General features: G+C 38.0%; 2 protein-coding genes across 3 annotated transcripts; both read right to left on the reverse strand.

Annotated features, from left to right (window-relative positions):
• Nucleotides 1-604: 604 nt before the first annotated feature.
• On the reverse strand, nucleotides 605-17093 carry stk11 (serine/threonine kinase 11). 2 transcript variants are annotated; one of them, XM_079244061.1, is made up of 11 exons: nucleotides 17052-17093; nucleotides 13770-14732; nucleotides 9233-9316; nucleotides 9006-9095; nucleotides 8479-8611; nucleotides 7330-7466; nucleotides 6885-7012; nucleotides 4616-4673; nucleotides 4262-4452; nucleotides 2125-2375; nucleotides 605-1357 (listed from the first exon to the last, which is right to left on the reverse strand). In XM_079244061.1, exons 2-10 carry the CDS (start codon nucleotides 14051-14053, stop codon nucleotides 2167-2169), a joined length of 1314 nt encoding a protein of 437 aa, XP_079100187.1. In that variant the 5' UTR covers nucleotides 14054-14732; nucleotides 17052-17093; the 3' UTR covers nucleotides 605-1357; nucleotides 2125-2166. The 2 variants fall into 2 exon arrangements, with proteins under 2 accessions (XP_079100187.1, XP_079100186.1); XM_079244060.1 differs by lacking the exon at nucleotides 17052-17093 and adding an exon at nucleotides 15851-16005.
• A 238-nt stretch (nucleotides 17094-17331) lies between these two features.
• sugp1 (SURP and G patch domain containing 1) lies at nucleotides 17332-26275 on the reverse strand. The gene is made up of 14 exons (XM_079244442.1): nucleotides 26165-26275; nucleotides 25548-25716; nucleotides 25323-25426; nucleotides 24668-24916; nucleotides 24377-24500; nucleotides 24173-24273; nucleotides 23275-23398; nucleotides 22862-23172; nucleotides 21133-21239; nucleotides 20776-20953; nucleotides 19845-19951; nucleotides 18786-18931; nucleotides 18120-18249; nucleotides 17332-17879 (listed from the first exon to the last, which is right to left on the reverse strand). Exons 1-14 carry the CDS (start codon nucleotides 26181-26183, stop codon nucleotides 17853-17855), a joined length of 1896 nt encoding a protein of 631 aa, XP_079100568.1. The 5' UTR covers nucleotides 26184-26275; the 3' UTR covers nucleotides 17332-17852.
• Between the last annotated feature and the right edge of the window lie 391 nt (nucleotides 26276-26666).

A 26666-nucleotide genomic window follows, 5' to 3' on the forward strand; every position in this document is an offset into this window, starting at 1 on the left:
GGACCAACTGTGGCCAATAATTTGGACTCCCACATTTTTCTGAATAAAACTAGATACAAAAGAATAGACTTCCACCTCTGACTTATTTTGTTTCTGTGAGCTGATTTACTATGCGACTGTTGAAACAGCACAATCATTCCCATCACAACAGAAACCTGAAGTGTGTCCTCACATAATAATGCTGCAGAAATGTTCCTCGGCCTGTAAACACAAGGCATCACTTCATTCTCTTTGCTCTGCCTTTTGTGTTCTGTGAGTGGAGAGCCTCTGTGTCAACCTTGCTGACGTAGGAAAAGCTGCCCCCCCCCCATGCAAACTGTGACTCACCTGCTCTCTGATCTATTCCCAGTGAGGAGCTGATGATGGTCCTGGCTGTGTAAGAGTGGGGCAGGGCTCCTGCTGATGTGATTGCCACATCAAAGCATCACTAGAAAACAGGTGACTGAGAAACTGTCGGGTTTGCAACCAAGTGGCACCGGTGTCCATTATAAAATGGTTGCAGACAGAAAAATCTGACGCATTTTTATCAGCACAACCTCGAAACAGACAGGGGGGGAAAAAAAAAGAAAAATAGCAAATGTTAACATAAACAACTCTGCTGTATTTGAAAAATAAAAATATACTCAACTATAACGCAAACAGAAAGGATAATCCAACAAAACAGCCCGTCTAGGACACATTTTATATAAATAATAATTAAAAAAATATTCATTGGAAAAATAAAAATAAAACAAAGAAAAATCAAAAATCCTCAACAGGCCAGCAGTGGATCTCAGGGCATCAGTCTGTCTACAAACCAAAAACGTTCTCTTTCTTCCAGCTCTGTACAGCATATAATTGTTTTGTTGATGGTAGAACCAGTATAATAACTCATCAAAAATTTAAATACAGAATTATTCATAACTTGTTTGTTTTTCCTCTTTAATATTTTTACACATGACAATGTGTATTAAAAACTGCCATTAGGATTCTGTAAAAACAAAAGGTAAAATCAAAGAAACTGTGGTTGAGAAGGATGAATGGGCAAGAACAGAGGTGATGGTGTTTGTAACGTCCGGTGCAACACTTGTCCCTCTGACAAGGACAGACAGAAGGCGGAGGGGACATGAGCAGAAGACACAACTGACAAGTTCAAAGGAGGCAAAATATTGGAGAAAATTAACACCATCGTCACGGCAAATGCCTCAGTCTCAGAGCAAAAAAGAACATTTCATGCTGTCCTCCTTCCAATCACTTGCACTCCATCTTCAAAAGACTGCAGGCCAGTGGTCTGAGGAGGTTTTGGGGGCGTTAATGTCAGCAGGTTTCTATCACAACTGTGACAACTCCAGACACAGAAGGATGAGGACACATCAACCTACAAAGGACAGAAGCAGAAGAATTTAACAAATGTCTGGCAAAATCTTAGACGTATATTTATTGACCAATAGCAAGTGTTCCAAAAATAAAACCGAACGGTATGACAGAATTTTATGTCAGAAAAAAACTGGTTAAAAGTTAAAATGGATAGAGTCAACCCACAGAGTGAGAAGGAAACAAACATCCCACAATCCACTTTATCTAATGCAGGGTGAGTCATCCCCTGAACAAATTAATACACAGCATCTCTCCTGCACTGCACCCGTGACGAAAAGCTTTGTGTTGTGAGTGGTTTATATGAGTGTAAGACAGAAAGAGCAGATGTGGGTGGTAACTGGTAAAAGAGGACAATCTGTTTGTTTTTTTGCAGGCTAGCAGCAAATATATGCCACATTTCATGTAAATGAAGGCCACTAAAAAACCCTTGAAAAAAATAAATTGATAAATTCTAAAATGAAAGGAAAAAAAATCTGAGGCAGGTTTTGAGTGTATAGGAAAACTCCCTTGTGTTTGCTTTGGGAGAGATGGTGAGTCAGAGCATCGCTTGCTGAATATCAACGTGGTCTCTCTCCATCCTCATTTTCCTTTACTCCTCCTTCTCTCCACTTCTCACTCAATACAGTTTCATCATTCCTTGTTTTTTTATTTTGGGCTGCAGCAATGTTTTCTCTGCAGCTTCTTAATCTTGTCTCTCTTTTAGTTGTCTAAAAAGGTGGCCCTCAGAAGCACAAGTACAAATGCAGCTTTTCAAGTCAACATACTCACCAGGTAGGCTGTTGCCATGGTAGACAGAAGAGAAGTGAGGTGTCATTGCTGCTTGCAGGTGGAAAGCTTGCGGATTTTGCTGGCTGTGGAGATTCCTTTACGTGAGGGGTTGGATGAGGAGGAGGATCTACGTTCTGCTTTGGCCTTGCTGTTCAGAGAGCCCCCCTCTGTCCCATTCACACAAACTGGCTTGGCTACAGCTGGACTGTAGTCTGCATTCCCCTGATCTTGATCTTCTTCAGCCACTTGTCCTATAGACACACACAGTCTGTATTTAAAGCATATCCAGTATGGGTGAGCAAGAGGAGTGACAACAAAGATGAAAATCATCACAAATTGGCTGCTGTACAAGCTGCAAATATGTTTTTTAAAACACTAAAAAACTGATGTATCTACATCACCAGAGGAACATCAGGTCAGAAAACACCACGAGTAAGAAACTGAACAGGGAAATCCACCTGCTGAAAAATATAGCATTAGCTCAACACCACTTGCTTATATCCATTTCAGATGTTTGTGTGGGTCTGTATCAGGACGTGAAGCTTAGTTTCCACACACAAAAACTGTTACAGTACAAGAAACTAGGTGTAGGTCCTATTGGGGTGAAACACCAGGTCAAATTGTTTAATTTACCAAGTTAATTATTCTTTAATTGATATGAAGCATCATATGAAGGACAATGCTTTGTGAGTGGGAGTAAAGACTGGAAAACCATTCATACTCCCACTGAAAAATCCTTTCAATTGGACTATTTTTAGATCACTTCGTTCATTCTCCAGCTCCATTCGGTTTTTATGTGGGGCACCACTTCTAGATACCCAGTACTGACTGCTGCATTTATTATTACTGCCTGTTGCCTAGCAACAGATCAAGGACCTAAATTCCTGGGAGAAATTTTATAAAAGAAGAGTTAGGCAATAAGTTAAATGAAATATAAAAGATAATGTTACTGTATATTCATCCTGACATCTGTTTACAGTGGATTACAGTTGGTACACACAGCTGATTAGTAAAAACATTTGATGAACTGAGCAAAATGGTCTAACAAAATGCTGCTTGTTCGTTTTGTTCTTCACTGTAGATGTTTTAACTCAAAAATAAAATTACAACTCAGTGGCATGAAGTGTACCAGGAACTTTTCTGGTGAGATGTAACCTCTGTTATTACACCCAAGACAAAATGCAAGTAAATATTTTAAAATGCTTCAAGGTTTACAGAGAGTAAATATTGTCCATATTATGTTTGCCTGGTTGAGGAAAGCTGTGCATCTAATCTCTAAAGAAGTGTACCCTGTGTATAAGAAGGGGGAGTGGAGTCAGACAGCTAACCCCATTCAGAAAAACTAACTTTATGAAAAGAGTAGTAAAGATGGTTGAAAAGAGTGTTGCACTGGAAATGTCAAGATTTAACCAAAATATGCAGCAGATTTCATCAATCATTGAAAAATGATCAAAACTTGTGATATAATTGTGGAAAAAAACACAACACCAAAACAAGCAAAGGAGCTCCATGAAATGCCCCATCATGAAGGCAGACAACACCGGCCTTAGTTAGTTATTTAAAACTCAGATTTCATTTGACACTATTTACCACACATAAACACAGCATATTTCACACACCATGTGGAGACTTCTCTTGGTCAATACAATATGAATCTTTTGAAATGGACTGATTGCACAAGTTGCTTATTCAGAATGTGTCACATCATGTATAGCATCTCCATGTGCTCTTAACAGAAGAGATTTTTTTTTTTTATGTAACTTTTACATAAAACAAATGACTCAACTCACATTAACTTGGACTCAGGTACATCATTCCATTACACCTGAACTGAACCTGTACTTGTGCTGTCTTAGATGTTGAGGAATTTTCAGCAGCAATGTAAAGAACCATCGTGCAGTATTTTTTTTTTTTATGTGATTGATGCGCATGGCACTGAGCAATAATGACAATAGTCACTATAATGTTCACAAAAAAGGATCAAATTTCAGATACTGGAATTGGTTCAGAACCGCTAAGAAATGCATTGTGCTTGTATCAAAAAAAGCGGTTTATTCCTCACGGTTAGTGTTTTTTTTTTTACTAACATTTCCACGGTGCCAACAGGACCACAAAGTGCAGTTGTGTGTGCACTAACCTGGCACTGTGAAGTCCTGAGTGTATATGATCTCATCCTCTCCATCATAAAGTTCGTCATCTTCCTCTGTGTATCCGTGCAAATCCTCCAGGTAAGGGACCACCGTCATACTTCGCCAGGGGTCCCTGTTTTCTGCGTTGGCAGGGATGGGTACAGGAGGCTCAGAAGGAGGGTGTTTCTTCCGCACCCAGCTGCCAAAGTGTTGATAAAAGATTAAAAAGAAAAAAAATCTAATTTTTTCTTCTATTAAGTGTTTGCTGTGAATACTTCCTGCGGAAGTACTGTTATCAAAAATATTTATTTTTGTTCGCACCAAATTAATCAAGATACCAAATATTATGTTCTAACACTCACTTGTGTTGCCGTATGTTTTGTATAGAAAACCTCTTCACAGGGTCATACTCAAGCATTCCTGAAAAACAAACATTGCAAATGTGGATTTAATGACAACAATCCGGTAAAAAATTCTCCACTCATCTCGTTCCCTTGACAGTTTAGAAACAACCAAAGCTCTGAGGGGCCAGGGGTACTGGCAGACAGATGACAACCTTTCAAGGAACATTCATTAATGCAAATAGTCTCATTCATCACCATGTGTCAAAGCATCTCATGTAGCGTAAAGACTCAATGAGATTCCATAAAGAAACATCAATATGAATAGCTTAACAGCTGTACCAATGTAATGAGGATTTTGAGCCTTAATTATAACAATATGGGATGTACTGTACCTATGGGAAAAGCCGAGTGTCGGTATGATAAGACAGAAGTGATGTGGTACCTATCCTAATTATGCAGTGGTCTCCCACTAGGCAGAAAAGGGCAGAATGCAGAGAGCTGATAGTAGTGCTGCGCCTGCTGAAGGACACCTTTTGTAGTGCTAGTCTTATTTTAGACCATGTAATTATGGACGGACTGTCTCTCAGGTACTGCGTCATCGCAGACAGACGTCACACACTCAGAAAATGGGGGGAGCATGACCAATGTGTTTTAAAAGAGCGATAAAGTTCTTATTTTTTACCTATTCCATGATAAACAACAAATTCACTGCGGCAATCAGTCTTATTAATAACAGTAAATAAGTAAATGTAAAAAATAGCCGGAATGAAGGACGCAGTGTAACATGGCATTATTTCCATTTAAAGGACAGAGGCAAACATGGATAAGAGGCTGGAGCAGTATATAAGCATTCAGCCTTCCTTAAAAAGGTTTCATTCGTACAAACAAAATCTTCCCTTCTTACTGCATTTAACAGGCAGCTGGCTTGCTTTCAGTCATACATTTGTTTTACAATTAAAAAAGGAACGCTTGAATCGTCTTTGTTTTTACGAGGCCAGAAATATTGCAGCATTCAACTTGAGAAAAGCAATGCTTGACTATGACGTGTTTAGGATTCTGCTGCTGGCTCCAGATCAATGAAAACCACGTCAACAGCAGAAGGGATTTCTACTGTTTGAGCAGGCCTTGCATACAGAGAAGGCACCATGACTTTCAATGTCACAGCACCACCTGCTGGATACTTTAAGTCACTTAGTGATTGGATAAATTAACTACATGTCCACGTAATCTGACTTCTATTTAGTTAAATTCAATAACCCATTTTCTGAAACAATAGATAAACCTGCACTCTAAACTTGAAAACAATATATTCAAGAAAAACAGCTTCCCTGCCATTACTAAAATGATGCATTATACATAGAGCTGCTGCTACAGTAGAGCTAAAAAATTCTGTTAGTTCTATACTTCGCTACAAATCAAATCCTACCCTGTAGGCAAGTTCTTTAGTCATCATCTTAAAGAGGAAAATTAAACTTAGTTAGCATTTGTACATGAACTGTATTCACACATTAGGCTGTTTACTACTTTTGCTGAGATTTCCATTTACAGTGCTCTTGGGCCCTGTAGACAACCATTTACAGGTTGAAATGGTCAAAAACTTAACAAAACACCAGCCTCAGAAATTATGCTATGCATTGGTTGAATGATGACTGGCAGAAAATTAATTCAAACAAAGAGAACATATTACATGACCAAAATGACAAACCACCAAAAATAATAAAAACAGCAATGAAGCACAAGTCAAAACACAAGTAATCTTCTAAGCTTCAATATAGATGAGTTTTTTTCCTCTTTGTCTTTTCCTCAGCACAGCTAAGGTAAGGCATCACCACCATCAACACAAACAAAAGCAGCTCACAGCGAAGATTATTCCACATATTTCTGATAATGCCTGGAAGTGGTAGCCAACCACTAAAAATGTAGAGGAGTGGAGCAGTCACACAGATGTATGATCAAGTCTTTAGCCCACACATCCTAACAAGGAAGAGAGACTACAGCCAATGAAAAAACAAAACACTCAAATGTGAGGGAAAAAAAATCTAAATATAATTTTAATGACTTTATTGCATTACAATTAAAACAATGAATGGAAAAAGTAAAAAACTTTGTGGGAAGGTTTGTCAGACTTTATATACTTTCCCATTTTCTGCCAATGGGAAACAAATGCGTATGCAGTTAGCAAAGACTTCTAAATTGGTTTCATGGTTTTTGTGGAACCAATAAGGTTGATTTTTTAAATGATTATTCCACTTTGAGGTTAAAAGAATTAGCTTTAAACAGAAATTACCTTGCAGCAGGTCTGACAGGAGCGGTCCACACTCCTCTGGAATAGTGTAGTCTCCTTTTCCAATGTTTTCAAACAGCTTATAGATGTTGTCTCCTTCAAATGGATAAAGACTTGTTGTAATGTTGTATCTGTATTAAAGAAAAAACAGGAAGGTAAGAATAGCAAGAAAAATGCAAGGTGCCCTTGAAGCAGGACAATGGTTTGAAGGTTTTGAGCAGAGGTGCCCAACTCCAGTCTCTGAGGGCCACAACCCTGCAGGTTTTCCATGTATCCCTGTTCCAGCACCCCTGACTCAAACTAATCGGTCACTGTGCAGAACTTCATTGGCTGTGGGATACATTTAATGGAAGCCAGATGTGTTGGAGCAGGGATACATCAAAAACCTGCAGGACAGTGGACTTCGAGGACTGACTTTTTTGCACCTCTGGTTTAGAGTGTTGCTCACAGTGTTACTCCAGCAGACCAAATGTCCACTTTAAACCCTGAAAAGGTGTCTAGTCCATTCGCAATCTCTGGTGGCTGGAAGGCTGGTGAGCCCTGACTGGTGCGACACGTGTCATCCTCTGCAAACGGGTGAAGGGCCTAAAAAAAAGAATGTAGGAGAGTGTATACTATTCTTTTGTTCATTTTTCTTTTAATACAGTACATGGAATAACAGGACCACTTCTTGACATTTTTTAAGGGCACATTCACATCAGCCTTTTTTATTCGAATCGTAGTCTGTTTGCTCGAAAAATCTGCTTAGTTTGGGGAAATATGAATACGCCAAATGAATTCTGATTTGGATAAAAGTAGCCTACCTGGCCCGCCTACAAATGCAGGTTTCTGTCCATTTCAAACGGACCAAATACAACAAAAGAGTCACTTCCGGCATCTGACGTAGCATTGCATCGTGGGTAAAGACATAGTTATAGCATTAGGAGTCTTTTGCCTCGTTTGTTGTTAATACCGCACCCATTGTTGCAGTGTATTTCTGCACTACACTTTGCATAAAAGGCACAAAAACAGCTATAATTTCATCTCCATGTGTTGCTCGCAAGTGGAAGAAACAGTTTTCAACTTCATGTGGGTCTTGTCTTCTCTTTGCTAAATACTAGTGCAGTGCCACCTTTGGTGCGAATGGGGATATAATATTCTAATGGTCTGGCTCGTTCGACTTAAGTGCAGCGTGAACACGATCTCGGAACCCCACCCTCCTACAACTAAGGGGGGGGGGGGGGGGGGGGGGGGGGGGGGGGGGGGGGGGACTATCCCGATGTGAATGCACCCAAACTCAGTGCCTGCCAGGAATTGTCATAGCAGGCATTGGGGTGGGGGGTAATTTTGCCAGTGTTTTTACGCTTACCCAGCCACATTGGCATTCCATATACAGAAATCACAAAACATATCAAAAGATGTCTTTGGCAGCAATTGAGTTGAAACCAGAAATAAAAACATCAAATAAATAAATTAATAGGGGGACAGAAAGCTATTGTGTCATATGAAGAGGAAAAAAAAAAAAACTTAATGACTTTCATATACAAAATTGTAAATTCCAACAGGGACTGAAATTTGTGAAAATCAAATATCACGTTAATATTAAGTCTGGGTTCACCTCTGCTACTCCCAGGTCGGAGATTTTAAGTGCCCCGTCTGTGGTCAGCAGCAGATTCCCTGGTTTAATGTCTTTATGAACTATTCCTTGGCTGTGCAAATATTCAAGACCATCTATGAGTTGGCAAAAGTACCTGAAAAAAGCAAGAAAAATAGAAGATCAGTAGAATTTGTGCAAATTACCAAAGAGGAGTGGAAATACAAACATTTTGCACATAAAACAATTCATCACTGCATTAAGAAGAAGCTTAGTCACTTGTTACTTTAACTGCTTTCTAGCAGTAAACAAACATTCACACAATCTCCGGTCAGTTATCTTAACAGCAGAGCCTCTGCAGACTCAGATCTAAACTTAGGCCTGGAGAGGCGGCAAAAAGGGTCAGATTAAATATAGCACAGAGGTTCACAGAAAGAGGGACTATAGAAGAAAACAGGAGGGAAAAACAGAGAAAGAAAAGAGCGAAAGAGAGCAAGAAAGAGTCTAAGAGAGAGAAGAAAGAGAAAAAGGAGTGAAAGAAATAAAGTTACCCGTGAGCTTGAAATACTGGAAACCTTTTCTCTGGGACACTGTCCAACATTTCTTGCATCCCACAAACGCAATACTCCATTACCATATACGTAGCTAGGAGTTAAGAGAAACTGCCAACCAAACCAAACGGACAGTTTTGTAATGAGAGACAGTTTTAAACTGGACACTAAGTAACACAGGATAAATGTTTAAAAAACAATCAAATCATTTAGGAGCTAAAGGATATATCTTCTGCTTCTCTTCATTGTAGAGCACATCCACTAACTGAATCACATTCTTGTGTTGTAGTCTTCTTAGCAGCTGAATCTCCCTAAAAGTGGACATAATAGGAACACATATTAAAAAGTTACATATATATATAAAAATCCCATTTCTGACAAGCTGTTGAAAAGAGAAGAAAATTATTTGCATTAGTAATAAGTGACTTGATGTTGTTTTCCTACTTGTAAATGAAGAATTAACTTTAGAGATTAAGCATTAAATTGTTTGGTTTTGTCAGTCTATTCCAAGTCCAATAAACATGCTAAGCAAAAACAACTATGTGAAAAACCACAGCAGGAGTCAATTGCACACGTTTATCAATGAAGATATATAACAAGACTTTTCATTTAAGTGGCCAAGGAGATGGTGTTTAAATCACCAGCATGGTAAACGCCTTGAGACCCAACAGTCATTAAAAAGCTGTGAATGGGAAAGCATATAAATCTACATGTGAAGAGCAGAAAGTACAAACTACAGATTCCTTTTCATACCCTCAGAAAATGTGAAAATTTTGCTTAAAATTAAGGAGGAATTAAATTTAAGACTTAATTTCTATTCAATTTTCTCTGCATGTTTGATTTTATAAGTATTAACGTTTGACAAATCTTGATGAACAGTGGGTGAACAACAGGAATGAAATCTCAGGATTAATGTGATTACTGACTGTGATTAATAACTATATACTGTGACAATTTCTCACTCATCATGACAACATGTGCTTTACTGTGACATGTATTCGTTTTGTGTGTCTGAAATAAAAATAACAAAGGTACAGCACAGTCATGGAGATCTGTTTTCAGACACTGAATAAAAATGGGAGCTTTGTTTGGCTGTCAAACCACCATGCAGTGGAGGAGCCTTATTAGTGTTATGCCCTTAACACAACGTAACACTGGCAAATAAATATGCGGGGCTTAGAGTCTCTTTCTAGAGTCGCTTTCAAAGAAACACAAAGGCAGATACTGCTGCATCACCACCCTGTCAAAGTATGGTTTGTCTTATTTACAAGTGGAAGAGAAATATAAAATGCAGCAAGGCACCAATAATAGCCTTATATCTAATTGAACAATGTCTCTGCGACCCTACTGAGCAAGGACAGATAAAACATCTGAAATGTACCAAACCCCACCCAATCAACCTCCCTGCTCATTTCCATAGCACATCATAAAAACTGAAGCTGTATTGACAGAGAAAGCACTGTGACTGTTGCAGTTCATCTGCAGTCCGGGTTCAATTGCGCACTGAAGGACCTTGAGTACTTATGGCCTGCAGGCTGCAGAGCAGAGAGGATTGCAACACTCAGCGATATAGAAGCAACTGTAATCACACAGCAGCTACATAACGACTGATCAAAATCTGAGGCTATACTGCACTGGTGTGTATGTTTCCATACGCACTCCAGTCATTCCAGATAGACAATTTTGAGGTGTGACCATAGAAAAAGAAATGGCGTTGCTCAGCCAATACCAGCATGAGCATGCCCATCTTGACAGAAACACTGTAGAGGCAGGAAATGTTTTGCAGCCAGGAATGTTAAACAGCCAGTGAATGGAAAGGCTGAGGGCTACTACAGCACCCACTCAAAAACAGGTCTTTACATGCTCTTTGCAAAACTGTTCAAGATATGTCAATATTTAAGGGACTATGATTAATAATATAAGGTTGTTGGTTGGACAGTAGAAGCATTTTTCCTTTTCCCCCCCTTTACTAAACAGTTGGTGGAAACCAGCAGCAATAGTGCCATAAGTCAAAATCGCTGCACGCCACTAATAGATGTTGGTTCAGTGCTTCCACTGTTTTCTTTTTCCGCATACAGAGCTTTATAGAATCCTTTATAAATGGAAATAACAAAAAGTTGTGGGATTGCTGCGACATTCAAAACAAAGCTTAAATATTTTCATCCAGTTAACTAATTGAGCTCCAGTTCTCAACAGCCACTATCCTGCAGTTTTTCCAACATATCCCGACCCTTACTCAAACAGACCTAACTCAAATTTATGAGTCATTGCACTGAAGTTCATATGCTGTTAGATATATTCAATTTGATCCATTTAAAACAATGTAAACCTGTAGGACAGCAGCCCTCTAGAACCATCTCTGGACACTTCTGATGTACATGACAATAAAGAAGGAAATGGGAGTGTGGGGAACAAGAGACAAAATATTTTTTGGCTTATTTTTTAACGTATTACTGTAATTATTATTTTAAATAATGTTTTTGGTGCTGCTGACCATGCTTTGGATCGGATTCTGGCTCAAACATGTTTAGATCTGGGGCTTTGAGAGGCTTGAAAAATGTAGTACGTTTCTCAAATTTTTCTTTTGTTTACAAGCAGTGGTAGCCTCTTGACTGGCAAATGGAGTAGTGTGTATTCATGGGTTACCATTAGACGAAGCGATTTGATCACAAACAAAATAAATCACCTAAAATGACACCCCCACGAGCACTGAAACATTTTTCGTAGCAATCTACAGTTTGTGTATGTAATCCACACAAATGGATGAGCTCTCTCCCTTTCCGTGCAAAAATCAATGTCAGGACAAAAAAGAGATATGTTTTTCAAATTGTTTCAAATGTCAAACCCTGCCCTTGTGTGACACTGGAAAGCTGAAACAAGTAGTCCTATGTTTGTGGGACCTGTTGAGAGGCACCTCAGAGGTATGCTCAGCCCTTAAGCCTAAATACAGTGTGACCACTGATTTCACACATGTACTTCAGACATCAAGTTTTCCAGACTTTCTCTAATTGGTCAGCATGAACTCAAAGCTGAACATGGCAGATACATGACGGAAGGAGAAGACAATGTCAGTGACAGACATTGAGGGGCCTAACCTGCCAAGCCTAAAGTCTCATAAAAGAAACATTTCAATTACCTTAAGTGTGCTTCTTAAACACAGATGTGATTTCTTTGGTTTGTGTGTCTATAAACAGCTATGCTTAGTCACAGTGCTGAGTTGTTTGTCTCAGGTAACAACAACACCTCAGTGCAAGAGAACAATTAACAGTAGGCTATAAAAAAAAACTTCACAGAAAAAATATGAAGAATTCATTTTCATATGTAGCGCTTTCACAAATCCAGGTATTTACTATTAAGGGAAATATTGTATTTTTAAAGTTTAAAAGGGTTAGTCTTTGAATAGTCAATTTCTTTAAAAACTTGTCCAGAAATCTGATTAAAAAAACAAAACTGTAATAAACACACAGACTTATTGTTTCTGAAATATTATTGTGGCCTCCCATTAATCTGCTGCTGTTTTGACTTTGGCCTACAAACACACCTTGCAGGGCCTCTTTCTCTCCCAGTGAACTAATTCTGACAGTTTTCTAAAGCTAATTATAATTAGCAAAGGCCCACAGCTAAAGGCTCAACTAATATTTAACAATACCACTGTGATTAAAACTTCTGATGCTCATCTGATAAATGTGTGGTGCAGAGTAACATTTTCAGAGACGTACGAGTCAAATTACAGTGGCACTGAAATAAAACAAATAGCTAACAGCCACACTGTTATCAAGGAGAGTATGAGGAAATTTTTTGATTAAAAATGTTACAGACCAAAGTTATTAATTCGTTATGATCATCTCATCACTGCCTCCATCAGTTTGGACCATCTTGGAAATACAAACTACATACGACTTCAAATAATTAACTATAATAGTTGTGAAAATGTGAGTTCCCACTAATACAGATTGTTTTACCAATTACATTTTAATAAGACCTTACTGCTCTTAAAATTACAGCAGTATTAATCAAAATTGAATATCAAGATTAACCCCAAAAGACTTGATCCAACAGGTTAGTGTATTTGCAAATATGTGAAAGGAGTTCCAGAAGTCTTTCTGGTTAAAACAAGCTGATAATACTCCAAAGTTTGTTTTTACTGTAAGCATTTAGGGTGTGTTAGGAACAAGTTCACAAGACTGCTGGGTGTGGTTTTAGGTGGAATATAAAGTACTTCATACCAAATACAAAAATAAAACTAATCAAAGTTGGAAAAGACAAAACATTAAATTAGGTTATATGCCCCACACAGAAGCATTGTTTAAATTAGTCAGTATGACTTACAAATTAGATAGACTGACTGAATTAGGAAATGAAGGAGGGCAGGTAAGTGCTGCTTTTTCCTAAAGAAAACTACATCAACCAGACTATGAAATGCTTACTTCTTTTGAGCAGTCATCAGTCTACAGAAGACTAAGAGAAACAGCTGGTTTGCATGTTCAAATGCAAGTGCACAGATTGTGAGGAATAAGATATGGATAGCAAGGGAGTTGTTCAAACATAAAAAGACCCTTCTCACTGTGGCAAAGTCATTAGAAATCCATTAGATCTTTGGGCATATCCATTAAATTTTCAGTGTGGTGACTAAGATTAATTAACTCATATTTAGATCAAGGATGACAGGCAAGCCAGTGGAACTACATGTCTCTGCTCAACATTAAAAAAGTATTTTATCATCTTGTATGACAAAGTTATAAAGCAAACACAAACAAAACTCACTTTTTCACATTGGCTTCTCCATTAGGAATCCTCCTAAGCTTCTTCTTCTTCAGTATCTTGACAGCCCTGCGACAAAGAGTCTCTGAGTCCAGCATTTCTTTGACTTTACCATAAGATCCTTCACCTAGTAGGTCCCCCATCAGATACTTTCCTATAAGCTTTGCTCTCTTCCTCCGTGGTTGGTAGATCACTTCTGTAGAGTCAATGCGGTGAATAAAAGTATCCATCTCCATCAGTTCATTTTCATTCAGATAATCAAGATGATGCAGCTCCCTGGCACTCATGACTGATAGATCTGTGATCACAGCTTAAGTCTTTTGCACAAGAAAACTGTTTGCAAATGCTAAGTGCTGCTGAGGTGTAATCCACTGATAATCTTTCAGCATGGAACTGAATGTTTCAGTTCAACAAGATGAAAAGGAAAATATTGAAACTGGGCAAGGAGGTAATGAGGCCTGAGAATTAAGGGGGAGGATGGGTGATCTATCTGAAATTTGTAAACATCAGGGCTCTTTCTACTCGAGAAGCAAAAACTGGTGCAGAACCTGTTGGCCCCAGTGCTGACTTAGTGCGTTTTACAGTGCATTATGAACATAAATCTAGAATGAGTGCAAAAAATTGAAAAATAAAGATTCTACAATTCTATACTACTCAGTTTCTGACTTGATACCCTATTTAGAAATTTAATACCACCCAACTTAGGGTAAAGGCAACCAGTCTTGCTTCAAGGCCTTGCAGCGCTGCATTTCTGTCAAAGGTCCATGCAGCATGACATTGTTTCCACAGGACACATAAGTGTGTATAGCTGGACTGGATCCAAGCATAGATCAACAGCCAAAGCATGCAGCAGTATCAATCCAATCTCTAGTGTCAGTCAGGCTCCAGCAGGTCAACTGAACCATCCAATGTGATGAACTGTCCTCAGGTGTCCTCCATGACGCTACGGTTTCTGCAGCCTGGTACCTGAAAATGGGTCATTCACAAATAAATGAAAATGCACAAATAGATTACATGCAACACCAAAAGGTTTTCTTTCTACTGTGGCCTTAAAATCAGAAACAGTAAGACAGTCCTCTTCATTACAATAGAGCAAAAACAGAAAAAAAAGAACTGATTAAACCAGCATTAAAGCTTGTGGTTGACAAGTTTTTCATTAGCAGAGTCAAGTCTAAAAAAACAAAAAAAACAAAAAAAAACCCCAAAAAACAAAAAACCTTTGGACTGACAAGATTTCCTTTTATTTAAATTTAGATATTAGCACTATATTCAAGTTGTAATAAAGAAAATATATGGACTTAAAGCTAAAGCTCAGCTTTAATACGTAATTGTAATTTACAAATTTAAGGAACGGCTAAACATTTATGGTTCTTAATACTTAGGATCCTTTGACATGGGCTCAATGTAATTGGACAATTGGCACACAAGCTTTCATTGACATGTGGCCAATTTCTTCACGAACCATACGAAAAATGTATCTTGAAATAATTTTGGCAAACACAAACGACAAATGGCCAAATACAACTATGTAAGTGAACTAACTAGACGATTATAATGTGAACAGTTGGCTAGCTGCTAAGCTAGTGTAGCAACTCTACATGAATGAAGAAGCTTTGCAATATAAGCTGTCTCTTTGTGGCTCTTCGGTGTGCACTTATTCGGTAACCGTGACAAGTTTAAACTTTTAAACAAATGTCACCTATTTGCTTTCAGAGAAAGCTGGCAGTATATAAGTGAAGGGGTTGACAGCTGAAACGTCGTCACAAAACTGTGGCTAACAGCGGCTGTGCAGCAGCACTAGCTAGCCAACTTCGGCTGACGCTCAGAACTGTTAACTTCACCTCATTTGCTGGTAAACTCGTGCCAAGATAGGCGACATGCATCTTTCTGTTTACGCTGCATCATAGTCATCCATGAACAAAACGCACCCCGCTTTAGCATTCACTGCCTTTCCAGAAATGGACTCACGTCAGGTTGTTCCAGCTAGCGCAAGCTAACCAGTGGCTAGCAGGACGCTCAGATTCCAGTGTATGTTGCTAACTGTCTAGTTTACAGGCTAACTAGCTCCCGGAGCCGGTTCTCACCTAGATCCTTGAGAATGTGTCTCTGTTGCAGGCTTTGTATATAGTTTACGTATCCGCCTTTGATCAATCAAATCTTTACTTCGACTCTGACACAACACCAATTAATTTTATTGACTCTTCACGTTACTCTTGCCTCTCAGGTTGTCGCCATCTTGTTTACCTCCCCCCTGCACGTTAATGCGTCAAATCAAAGTTTTGCTCCGCACGCTCCAGGGACAGGACAGCGTGAACGGCTGGCTCTTAGTTACAGTCCACACTCACTTAAAATTAATTCATTACTTATCTCCATACTCGATTTTTCTATAGTTAAATGCGAAAACAAATATAATTTTATTCAAATAAAGTTAAAAATCAGTCAAGGCGGTTTATATTACTTTAGTAATATAACAGAAGAAAGAGACAAAGGAGTTTCGACTTAGAAATGGCAAATGACTAATTCAGCTAGGGTATACAAAATTAACACATTGGCTTCAAAATAATGCAACATGGCCAACAAAGCAGTCAATGCGTGACCCAAAAACTTGCTAAATGAGCAAATAAAACGATGCGTAACGTTTCAGACATTCTAAAGAGGTGAAAGAAAAGAAACACAAACAAGTGCAAAGCTTTACCAGATACGATGCAAAGCATTGTGATTGATTTGTCTTTGTGCCAGACAGGTACAAACAAGTTAAAACATGAAGAAGAATATGTGGCTTTTGAAATTACCTTTTTGGCACAGTACTGATATAAACAACAGGATAAAAAAACTATGGAACAAAAATATTGTCACTTAATTTGTTTGAGCTTAACAAAAAGACCCATGTTACCACATCTGAAAACTGGTTACTGGCACGGATATGTAAAGAGAAACATCACCAATTTACAACCATGTCTAAAGATCAGGAAGTTTTATTTCTGTGAAATCTGTTGTAAAGTACAAACTCAAGTACAACTAAACTTATTTACTAATGAAATTCTTCCCATTTGCGTAGATCTGCAGTATTCAAATTAGACATTTGTTTAACTTGCTTCTCAAATTTATGGGAGTAATCTCTGTAATTCTTTCCACTTTTATTCAGGACTAAGTTTTAAAACAAAAAACATTATTTGGTGTCTTTTTGATTCTTGTTTTATGCAGTTTTTAATTCCTAACATTTACAGAGCAGATTCCTCATGAATAACAATGTTCCATTGAATGATCGATCAAGCCTTTATTTACCTCCAACTATGACTTCTGTTCCCTTTGGTTGATGTGGGTTTTGCTTAGCTGGGATCTCTTGAGTTATATTTATCCTGTGTAAACCTCCCAAGTGAATGGCAAACTGAAGGTCTCATTTCACTGATCTGTCACCTTCCACAGCCTCAGCCTGGTCAACTCTGCTTAGAGACACTGTGGTCCAGTCATGAATAAATGAAGTGATAAAACTCTTAACATTATAACATGAATACTTGGACTTAGCACATGGGTATGCCATCAAGACTGGAATGAGTTTATTTTAGATCAAATTTCTTTAGAATAAAATGTTAAAGACTTAAAACTCAATATTTCAAATGGTTATTTTTCTTTATTGTCAACAGTGTAGCATGTATTGAAAGGAACTTGCAATTATAATACAGTGAGGACCTCACTCAATGTGATAATCATACAGAGCGTTGTGTACAAATACAGAAATGATATTTAGTTGAGTGCAAAGGTTTTTAGAGTACAAAATGATGACACTAACTAGAGTGAAATCACTGTAAAATGTGATGCCAATCTTTCTACAACTTGTTACAGTGTTAAATTTAATGCAACAAACATATGAGCAACTATTTAAGGAAAGCAGTCAATTTCTTTAATAAAACATAACATAAATGTTGAACTTCACCACTTCCTGTCACAAACAGACTTTAACCTGCTAAATTTGTACGGCAAGCAGAGTGTCCACTTCCCAGTCAAACAGACCGGTGGCAGCTGAAAAGACTATTTTTTTTAAGTTATGATAAACTAAAACAAGTATATAATAAACATTCTTCTGTATCAGTAATATGGTCTCCGTGGATTATTCTGTAAAAAGAAAGGAAAAATGTAACAGATTAAAATCCATATTCCAGCAAAAGATACTTGACCACCTTCTGCATATTAGAAAAACAGTGAAGGTCTAATAAACGTTTACAGTATAAGTTCCCATGTCATTATACTGTATACTAAAATGCATACAATTTTATAAAATGAGGAGAAGTAAACTGTGCAGGTCAGTAAAGAGTCAGACTATTTTTTAGAACAAGAGACAGCATAAAATATTACCAGAGGGTTTGGCCTGAAGCGGTAAGCGAGCATCATTCTCTTTCTAAAAGCATCATATTCATCATCACTTTTTGTAAGCTCAGCTGGACGATCGACCCCCAGCCCGGCTCCGTTCACAGCTGTAGTTCCCCTGGAGTCAGACAGAGAGAAACTCAAAATTTGTGACATTTTTCATGTCCGTCTAACAGACTGAAAATTTGAAACATTATCGTGTTATTCTTTATATGGCAAATGCTAATCCATTGAAAATTTACAGGGGAAATTTAATAACGATAAATAAACACATGTTGTTTTCAAGTTTTTACACTGCTGTTTGCTCTGGGGAAGATGATCACGGCTTCACAATTAACATAATCAAAATGTCTTCTGGAACAAAGGCCTATTCAGATGCACATACACAATGACATGTTTTATAGTCAACAGTTGTATTATCGGCTATTATTTTAATTAAATAATGTTAAAACAACAGAAGAGCCTTTTGAACCTTTCCAAGTTTGTACTTTTATTTGCTACTTATACAAACTAGCAGTTTGCTGTTATGCTTTATCTGTAATATGCATGTATATAGTATATTCGGGGACATATACAAACAATTCAAGCTTAAATTTTACTGAAATGACTTCCATTAGTGATCAATGTAAAAACAGAAGAAGGACGAAGGCTCACTTGTTAACTGGAGCTTTGATTCCTTGTCCTTCACTGCCGAGGCCCTCTCCATCCTTCCAGCCCATTTTCATGAGCATTCGGAAACCAAGATTCTCCACTGTCAACTTAAACTCTTTGTACTCAGAGTAGTCTGGGTCCCGACCTTCCTGAAAGAACACAACAAAAAGTTGTGCAGACATCCCACATATAATTGACTGTTTTTTTTTTGTTTTTTTTTTATTATTAAACACCATATTTTTTATCCACCATGTGTATAGTAAGGAAGTTTCACAATTTTTTAGTAAAGATGCAAATAGGTTCATTTTAAAAGATGTCACAAACAGAGCACTGTTAGTAATGCTGATGAAACATAACTATGGCTGACCTTTACTGTTATTTTGACTTAAATGGGAAATAATATACAACTTTGTTTAGTTCATTAGTGATTGTGCATGTCCAAATTATGCCTCTTTCCTTGTATTACCTTAATACAATTAACAAAACATCATAAGCCCTATATTAACCAAATGTTTCAATTCCCACAAAAGCACTTATTTTTTTTATTATTAATACTTATTAGCCAATTGTAAGCCATGTAGCATTTAATAGTAGATCCTCTCATGGGGTTGCTGACTTTTAATTTTGTATTTCTCTGAAATTAAAATGTAATTAAATAAAGTTCTTTGGAAATATCCAGTTAATTTACAATAAACAACTGCCAGTTATTACCTCCAACTATAAGGAACTTGCAATCCAAAAGTTGTTTGGGTTGCTCCACTAGATATAACTAAAGTGCCCCCTGACCTGGATAAACAGCTTATGAATGGATGATTGCAATCCTGTTTACAGACATTTTAATTTGACCCAGCTCTACTAAACTGTGTATGACCTTCCTTTAACAAAGCCCTATAAATACAAAAATGCTGTACAGCACTTTCAGAAAGATTCCCAGTAGACAGTGTTATTTTAATTAGCTCAGCTTTGCTTTTTACATAACTGACCAAAGGTGATGTATAAAATTTGTCTTGGCGGTTCTTTCTCAGACAGCTTAAGCAATTATAAATTCAAAGGAGAACTAACTTTGAGTGCCTTAAAGGTCTCCATGAACTTCTCCAGTTCCTCGGGGGGCAGGAAGTCACCGATAAAGTGTTTCCCTTTACCCATCTCTGTAAGCGATTCTGCCCATTCTGTAAATTGGAAAAAAAACAACAAGTAATACAAAAAAAGTATTACATTAAAAGTCAAGAGTCCATCCATACATTTTTTATTGCTGGCAATGAGGACCAAGGGACCAGGCAGCTTGTACAAGTGGGTCTGATAATCCATACTTCCAGAGCATCTCCCACAGGAGTCCCTGAAGTACATGGTCTAATGCCTCCTCCAAGTCCACAAAGCACATGTAGACTGGTTGAGCGAACCCCCATAGAGCTTCTTCTCAATCTGAAGTTCGACTATCTGACGAAACCTGGGAGGCTGACAAGTGTTATGCTCATAGTTTGGTGCACCCTCGGGTTTCCCTTTTTTGAAAAGGTGGACCAAAACCCCAGTCTACCAGTTAATAGAAACTGCTGCAGAGGTGTGTCAATCAAGATGACCTCAAGGCGCCCAGAGTCTTAACAGTCTTAACTTAAAAATTATTTAAAAATATTAATTATTAATATAATTTAAAAATTAAAGCAAATCTATTATCTATCTAGCTACTCTTATGTTGTACATAAGAGTCCATTCATTATGGACAACCCATGACGAGTATAGAAGTCTAATAAGGAAACACCACTTGGATTTGAATCATTCATCCAAATCCATCACCTCCTCCTAGGTCTCACTGTCACTGCCCACATGAGCACTAATGTCCCCTGGCAGGATGAGGGGGTCAAGTGTGTCACTTTACAAATAATAAGTAATCATCAACAACTCCTTGCTGTAAAATCAATTTGAATAACCTTTTAGATAAAGGTTATTCAAATGGATTACTTACTCAATACTTAATGGATTAATTACTCAGGTTTACCTCGCGTCTTTTCCATTTCCATCTTTCTCAGCTGGTGTTCCCAAGTGCCTGCGTCCTGGTCCACATCTTCATCACTGTCATATTCATGTTGGTGATCTCTAATGGCTTTCTCCCACAACTTCTGCATGTCTGCCATTGCACGCTTGTGCTTCATGATCATGTCATACATCTCTTGCATCTGTATGGAAAAAAAAAAAAAAGAACCCCCACGCACACACATTGGACAGGCAGCACATTAATACGTATAGCAACTAATGATAGCTTTGATTTTTTTTGACTATGGGGAAAAAAAAGATTAAACTCATAACAAAGAGCAAAATAATTCATAGCAGAAGTGTAACACTTATCACTCTGCACCTCTTGTTGTTCTTTAAGTTGTCTCTTCTGGTCGTCAGATAGTTCAGTCACTCCAACCAGACCAAGAGGCTTTCCCTTCTTGTAACCAAGGCCACTCAGCTCCTGGGCTGAATGAGATATTGCCGCACTCTTACACATTCATACATTTTCAGCTGGTCTAGCTGATATTGCCACAAAAAGTTAAATTATCAACATCCCTGAATATTTATTAGCTAAATGTATGTGTCTTGGTCAGTTTCTTGTTAAAGCTGGGGTAGGTAATCTTGCTCAGAGCAATTTTTTTTGTTTACTTTGGGTGAAGTAGTTCCTCATCCTGATAGTAGTCTGTACATTTTTAAATCATGAATAATAAAATAGAAAATGCAGGAGGGATTTCTCCGATCCGGCTCGGTTTATTTGCCTCATTACTCTACAGCAGAGAAATAGAAAATCATTGGCGGGAAAAAATGCGAACTACAAAAGCACTCTTGAGAGTGCAAACCTCCGCCACTGCCTTCAAAAAATTCCTGGATCCAAACAGGGATCTGGATCACCACCAAATTTAAATGAGTTCTTCCTTTTCACATTTCCAACAACTCACAAAAATTCAATTAAAATCTGTCCATAACTTTTTGAATTATCTTGAACACAAACAGATAAACGCCGGTAAAAACATAACCTCCTTGGCGGAGGTAAGAAAAAAGCCTTGGATCATGCAAGGAACAAAACCAGAGGGGGAGGAGCCAAAACAGGGTACAACTTTCACATCATGCTAGCTCCCCAACATGACCTACCCCAGCTTTAACAATCACACCAGGATCATGTCATCTAACTAAAATCATCAAGATAAGCTTTTGCATTCAAAACTATTTTTAACTCACAAAAACACACAAATGCATATGTACATTATACACTGCCTGCCTGATGGCATGACCATATTCCAATGCCAGAATTCATTAGGGTCAAATTGTGAATGAGGGGTTCAGAAAGCAAGAGATATCACTTTCATTCTTGGATTGACCACTACAGTGCAGACCTTAATGCTACTGAGAATCTCTGGTTTGTTCTGGAGAAGGCCTTGCACACTGGTCCTTCAGCAATCTAAGCCACAGGCTTACCTTCTGAGGGATGTTCCGTGATGCACTGAGCACTTCCTTTACATCTGTCTGCTCCTTATCTTCCAAGTACAAACCTATGACTATAATTGGCATCATTAAGATATTCCTCCTCTTTCTGCAGGTCTTCCTATATAAAAGTTGGAGACAGATGACTGCGCTCTCTAAGCCAGGTTCTGCTGGAGGTTTTTCCTTTCTGTTTTCCTTTTCCCTTTCCACTGTTGCCTCATGCATACTCAGGACAGGGGATTGGACTGCAGTCAAGATTCGATGCAATCTGTTGGTTTTCCTTAACGAGCCGATTTATTATGAACTGACTCGAACTGATGCGTCTGGGAAGTGCCCTAAGATGACATTGTTGTGAAGTGGCGCTATTCAGATAAAGCTGAATTGAAGTGAATTGAATACTCCCATCATCAATACAAGATCTTGGTGAAAGACTAATGCAACACTTAATGGAAATAAACCTTGTGACATTGCGAAAGCTCATCAAAACAATGTCACAGCGAATGCATGCCAGAATAAGGCTAAAGGTGGTTCGAGCAAAATATTACAATGCGTCACCTGTTTGTTGCTGGTAACTTTTTTTGGTCAGGCAGAGTACATGCACTAAATTAAATCACAAAGTTATGTACCAGAAAGGGATGGTGCATTCGGTTCTTGAGCATTTACATCTTGAGGAATAACAATAGCAGGAATTGGCAACTGGACTTTGTCATCTTCAGACCCCCATCTACTTTTTCTCTTCCGTTTGACAGGAGGTGTTTCAGACTCTTGACTGTGAGGCACAAACGAGCTGTTCAGCAGTGGAGGAGCAGCTGGTTGCTGTGCGTCTGTCCAGGAGTCTACTGCTGGAGATGAAGAGTTTGGAGATGTTGCAGCACGATACTCCTGTAGTTTCTCTCTGTAGAGAGAGTTGGCTGGACTATGTTGATCATATAAAAACCTGAAGGAGGAAAGGTAAGCATTTATGTAAGATCTAAAACAAAACTTACAACAATAAAATAAATTTCTGTATTAAAGAGTAGATATAGATTCAGTGAATAACCTGAAGGCAGGGTTGTTTCGGTTGCGTTCAATAGCAATTGCCTCCACCTCAGGGCCACCCTCTGCCACGAACTTGGCCAGATTTTCAACCATTTGCTGGGTTTCCGCATCCACTGGGGGGGAGACTTTAAGCAGCCTATTAGTACTGGGACTCAATTCACACTCTACTACTGTACCGTACTCAACTGGCCCTCACACACCATCAGTCTAGAGCCAATAGAGGATAAGAAGAGGAAAGGGGAGGAGGAGCAAGGGGGACAGGGGTGGTGAATGGGGGAACTTTATGGATGTGAGGCTTTATTGTAACTAATGAAAAAAACACAAGGTCCTGAAAGACTCAACCATATAAGGATTCTTGTATTTGCATGAAATATATGAAAAAAAAAAACCAAATTTATTTTCCCTGTACATGCACAGCATAAATGATAAAGATGTTTGATTATAATTCACAATAAGATCATTATCTTTACTTGATTTTTGTGTGTAATGATGCGGTTTAAAATTCAACTCAATACCTTTGTCAAAGCTCAATTATAATGTTAAGTTTACTGAACAAGGCATTAGTTATACAAATAATGACACACTGACTTATTTGGTTAAATGTAGCAATTCAAACATATGAGACTTGTTTGCAGCTCTCTTAGACTGCTTAGTTTGTAGTGAACTCTTACAATTTTGGTAACCTGACAGGGTGTAAGAAAATAAATTAATCAAAGACTACTGTTATGTCACAGTCAGAGCAATGATCAATATATATACTTTTATGTTAAGATCTAATGCCTGATATCTGTGCGTTTATACGCTGTACAGAAATATTCCTTAGTAATGGTTATGAATTCAGACATAAATAAAAGAAAAAGATCCAAGAAAAATTTGTGTGAGTCCAAATGTATTTTTACCATGATCAGATATCTTCTCCGGTCTCTGCAAATCCTTCTTCAATATTGCAACTCTTTTTTTGTAGTAGAGATACTCCAGGCTGCTCTTATCATACAAAAAACTAAAAGGAAAATGTAAAAATTGAAATTATAAGTTTGAAAATGTAGTAAGGGGAAATGTCATCTTTTTTTTTTTTTTTTTACTAAAATGACCTTTACACTTACGAGAAAACAGGGTTATCTTTGTAGTCCTCCCTGGCCTTCTTCTCCAGTTCAGGTCCTCCTTCCGCCACAAAAGAGGCCATCTTGTCGATTATGAGTCTGGTGTCTGAATCCTCTGGGGGAGAAACTTTAAGCACGCTATCAGTATATTTAATCAAAGGGCCCAAAGGACAAAATGCCAGTCACAAGGCAACTGTGCCACTTGAGTATTTGGCAGACCAAATTAAATGTCCAAATCAGTCCAAATCATGGAGATGTCCCAAGACTCACAGAAATATATGGGCCTTGAATTACCTTTCATCTCTAAGAATTTGGAGTAATCAGTCTCCTCTTCCTCATCTTCATCATCTGGAGAACAAAATACACTTGGCCTCTGGCTGAGAATAGGACTCTTCTTGGAGTGTGAGTAGCTCTTAAACTGACTAAGCATTTTGTTAACTCCAAGGCTAGGTCGCTGGCCAACAAAAATGCCCTTTTTCTGAGAAGTATTTCCACTTGGAAAAGTAACTGAAGGAGAGGCAGTCTTGGTGTCACTGGCTGAACCTAGGAAGAGTATAATAAAGAACAATTTTTTAAAGACATATAATGCTTGGCTTTAGATAAGTTATGCAATTGCTATTTTTTCTTTTTTCTATACATATTGAGGGTCTTTGGCAGCAACAATTAAGTAACATAATGTAAACTCTTCTGATGAGGCACTCTCAGTTTGTTTGGGTTGTATGTCTTTTCATCTTCCTCCTCTCAAACACTATACAACTGTCAAATAATGTTTTCTAATGTTTTTTCTTTTTTGTAATATAAGCTAAAACTACAAAGTCATGTGCCCAAGCATTCCTCTTGTTATGCTAAATTTCAGCAGAGAAAAATGTTAGTTCACCAATCACATTTATATAACATGTAAAATAAAAAGCAATCTTTATATAAATATGCCACAGATAATGGTACTAACCAGACACATTATTGTCTTTCTCCTTCTGCATCTTCATGAACTGCTGTAAGAAACTTCCATCATTTGCAAATTTATTGGAAGAGCCTCCTTGCAGACTGGGGGAACTGGTGGGTTTTGGGAAGATAAAACACTACAATTACTTGTACTGGCAAGTCAGAGAACATGCGTGTGTGTGATGCATCATGGGTTCAATGTGTCTGTGCATTACTGGAGGTGTGTTATTACCCTGAAGGCAGGGGTCTGCTATTTGTCTGCACATTCATTTTGGCTTGCTCTGCCATCTTGGCTTCTATTTCCATTTTCTTTTGAGCAATGAGTTTTTCTTGTCGAAGAATATTCATGTTCATCTTGTTCTTCTGCGGCTGCGCTGGTCTGGACCTCCATCCCCCTCGTCCTATCACAGTTGATAAACAATTTTGTTTTATTTTAAACAACGAGATTACACAGCTAATTACATTTTCCTGTACAAAAATATGTACGTAGTGAACGGCCCAAATGACCTGATACATTATCTGTAATTGGAATTGGTAAATGTAGCAAATGTAGCTATTTTACTCATGTTTGAATGACGTCTGACAGTAAAAATCAAAACAACAAAACAAAAACAACAAAACGTCTCAATAGACGTGTTTGACTGAATTATGTTACAGACCTATAGTATATTATAATAACTTTGTTTAGTTACAGTAGATAACCTCAAAGTAAATTAACTTTACTTCAGGTACGCCAGTTGTCCAGTTGCTACATAAGCTAGGGTAATTGCTAAGGTAGATAGCTCATTTGGTCAAAAAGCGCAACAAACAAACATTTAGCTTTGGTCTACGGACAAATGAAACATTTACCCGCATCCCCAGAATCCATGGTCGTAGCAAGAACAAATATATATATGGAAATGGGGGCACAGAACCGACAATGAGGCCTCCGGGAGCTGTTTATGCTAACTGACTGTAGAATTTGCTAACAACAATGAAAATAGCATTTCCGCTCTTAGCCTTTCAAAATAAATCAATTATTACTGCATTCGCTCAAAATCAAATGTCGTAAAGGCTCGCATCATACCAATGTAATATTCATGACACCATCCCCTCAAATCCCTGAAGTGACTTACAGGGACGTCAACTAAAGTTATGAAATCTCAGCATTTCTTCTATAATAGCCTATTCAAGTAACTTACTGGGAGATTTATCATTGACACCTGAATGCAAAACTTAAACTGCAAATAGCATCTTGAGACATGTTCTTTTTTTCCTGCCTTTTAAATACATGCTCAATTCTGTAATTATGAGATATAATCGTTGTATATTGCATCTCAAACACAAATATTACAGACATTTGTGAAATGTT

The sequence above is a fragment of the Telmatherina bonti genome, assembly GCF_933228915.1.
Source record: "Telmatherina bonti genome assembly, chromosome: 7".
NCBI lineage: Eukaryota > Metazoa > Chordata > Actinopteri > Atheriniformes > Telmatherinidae > Telmatherina > Telmatherina bonti.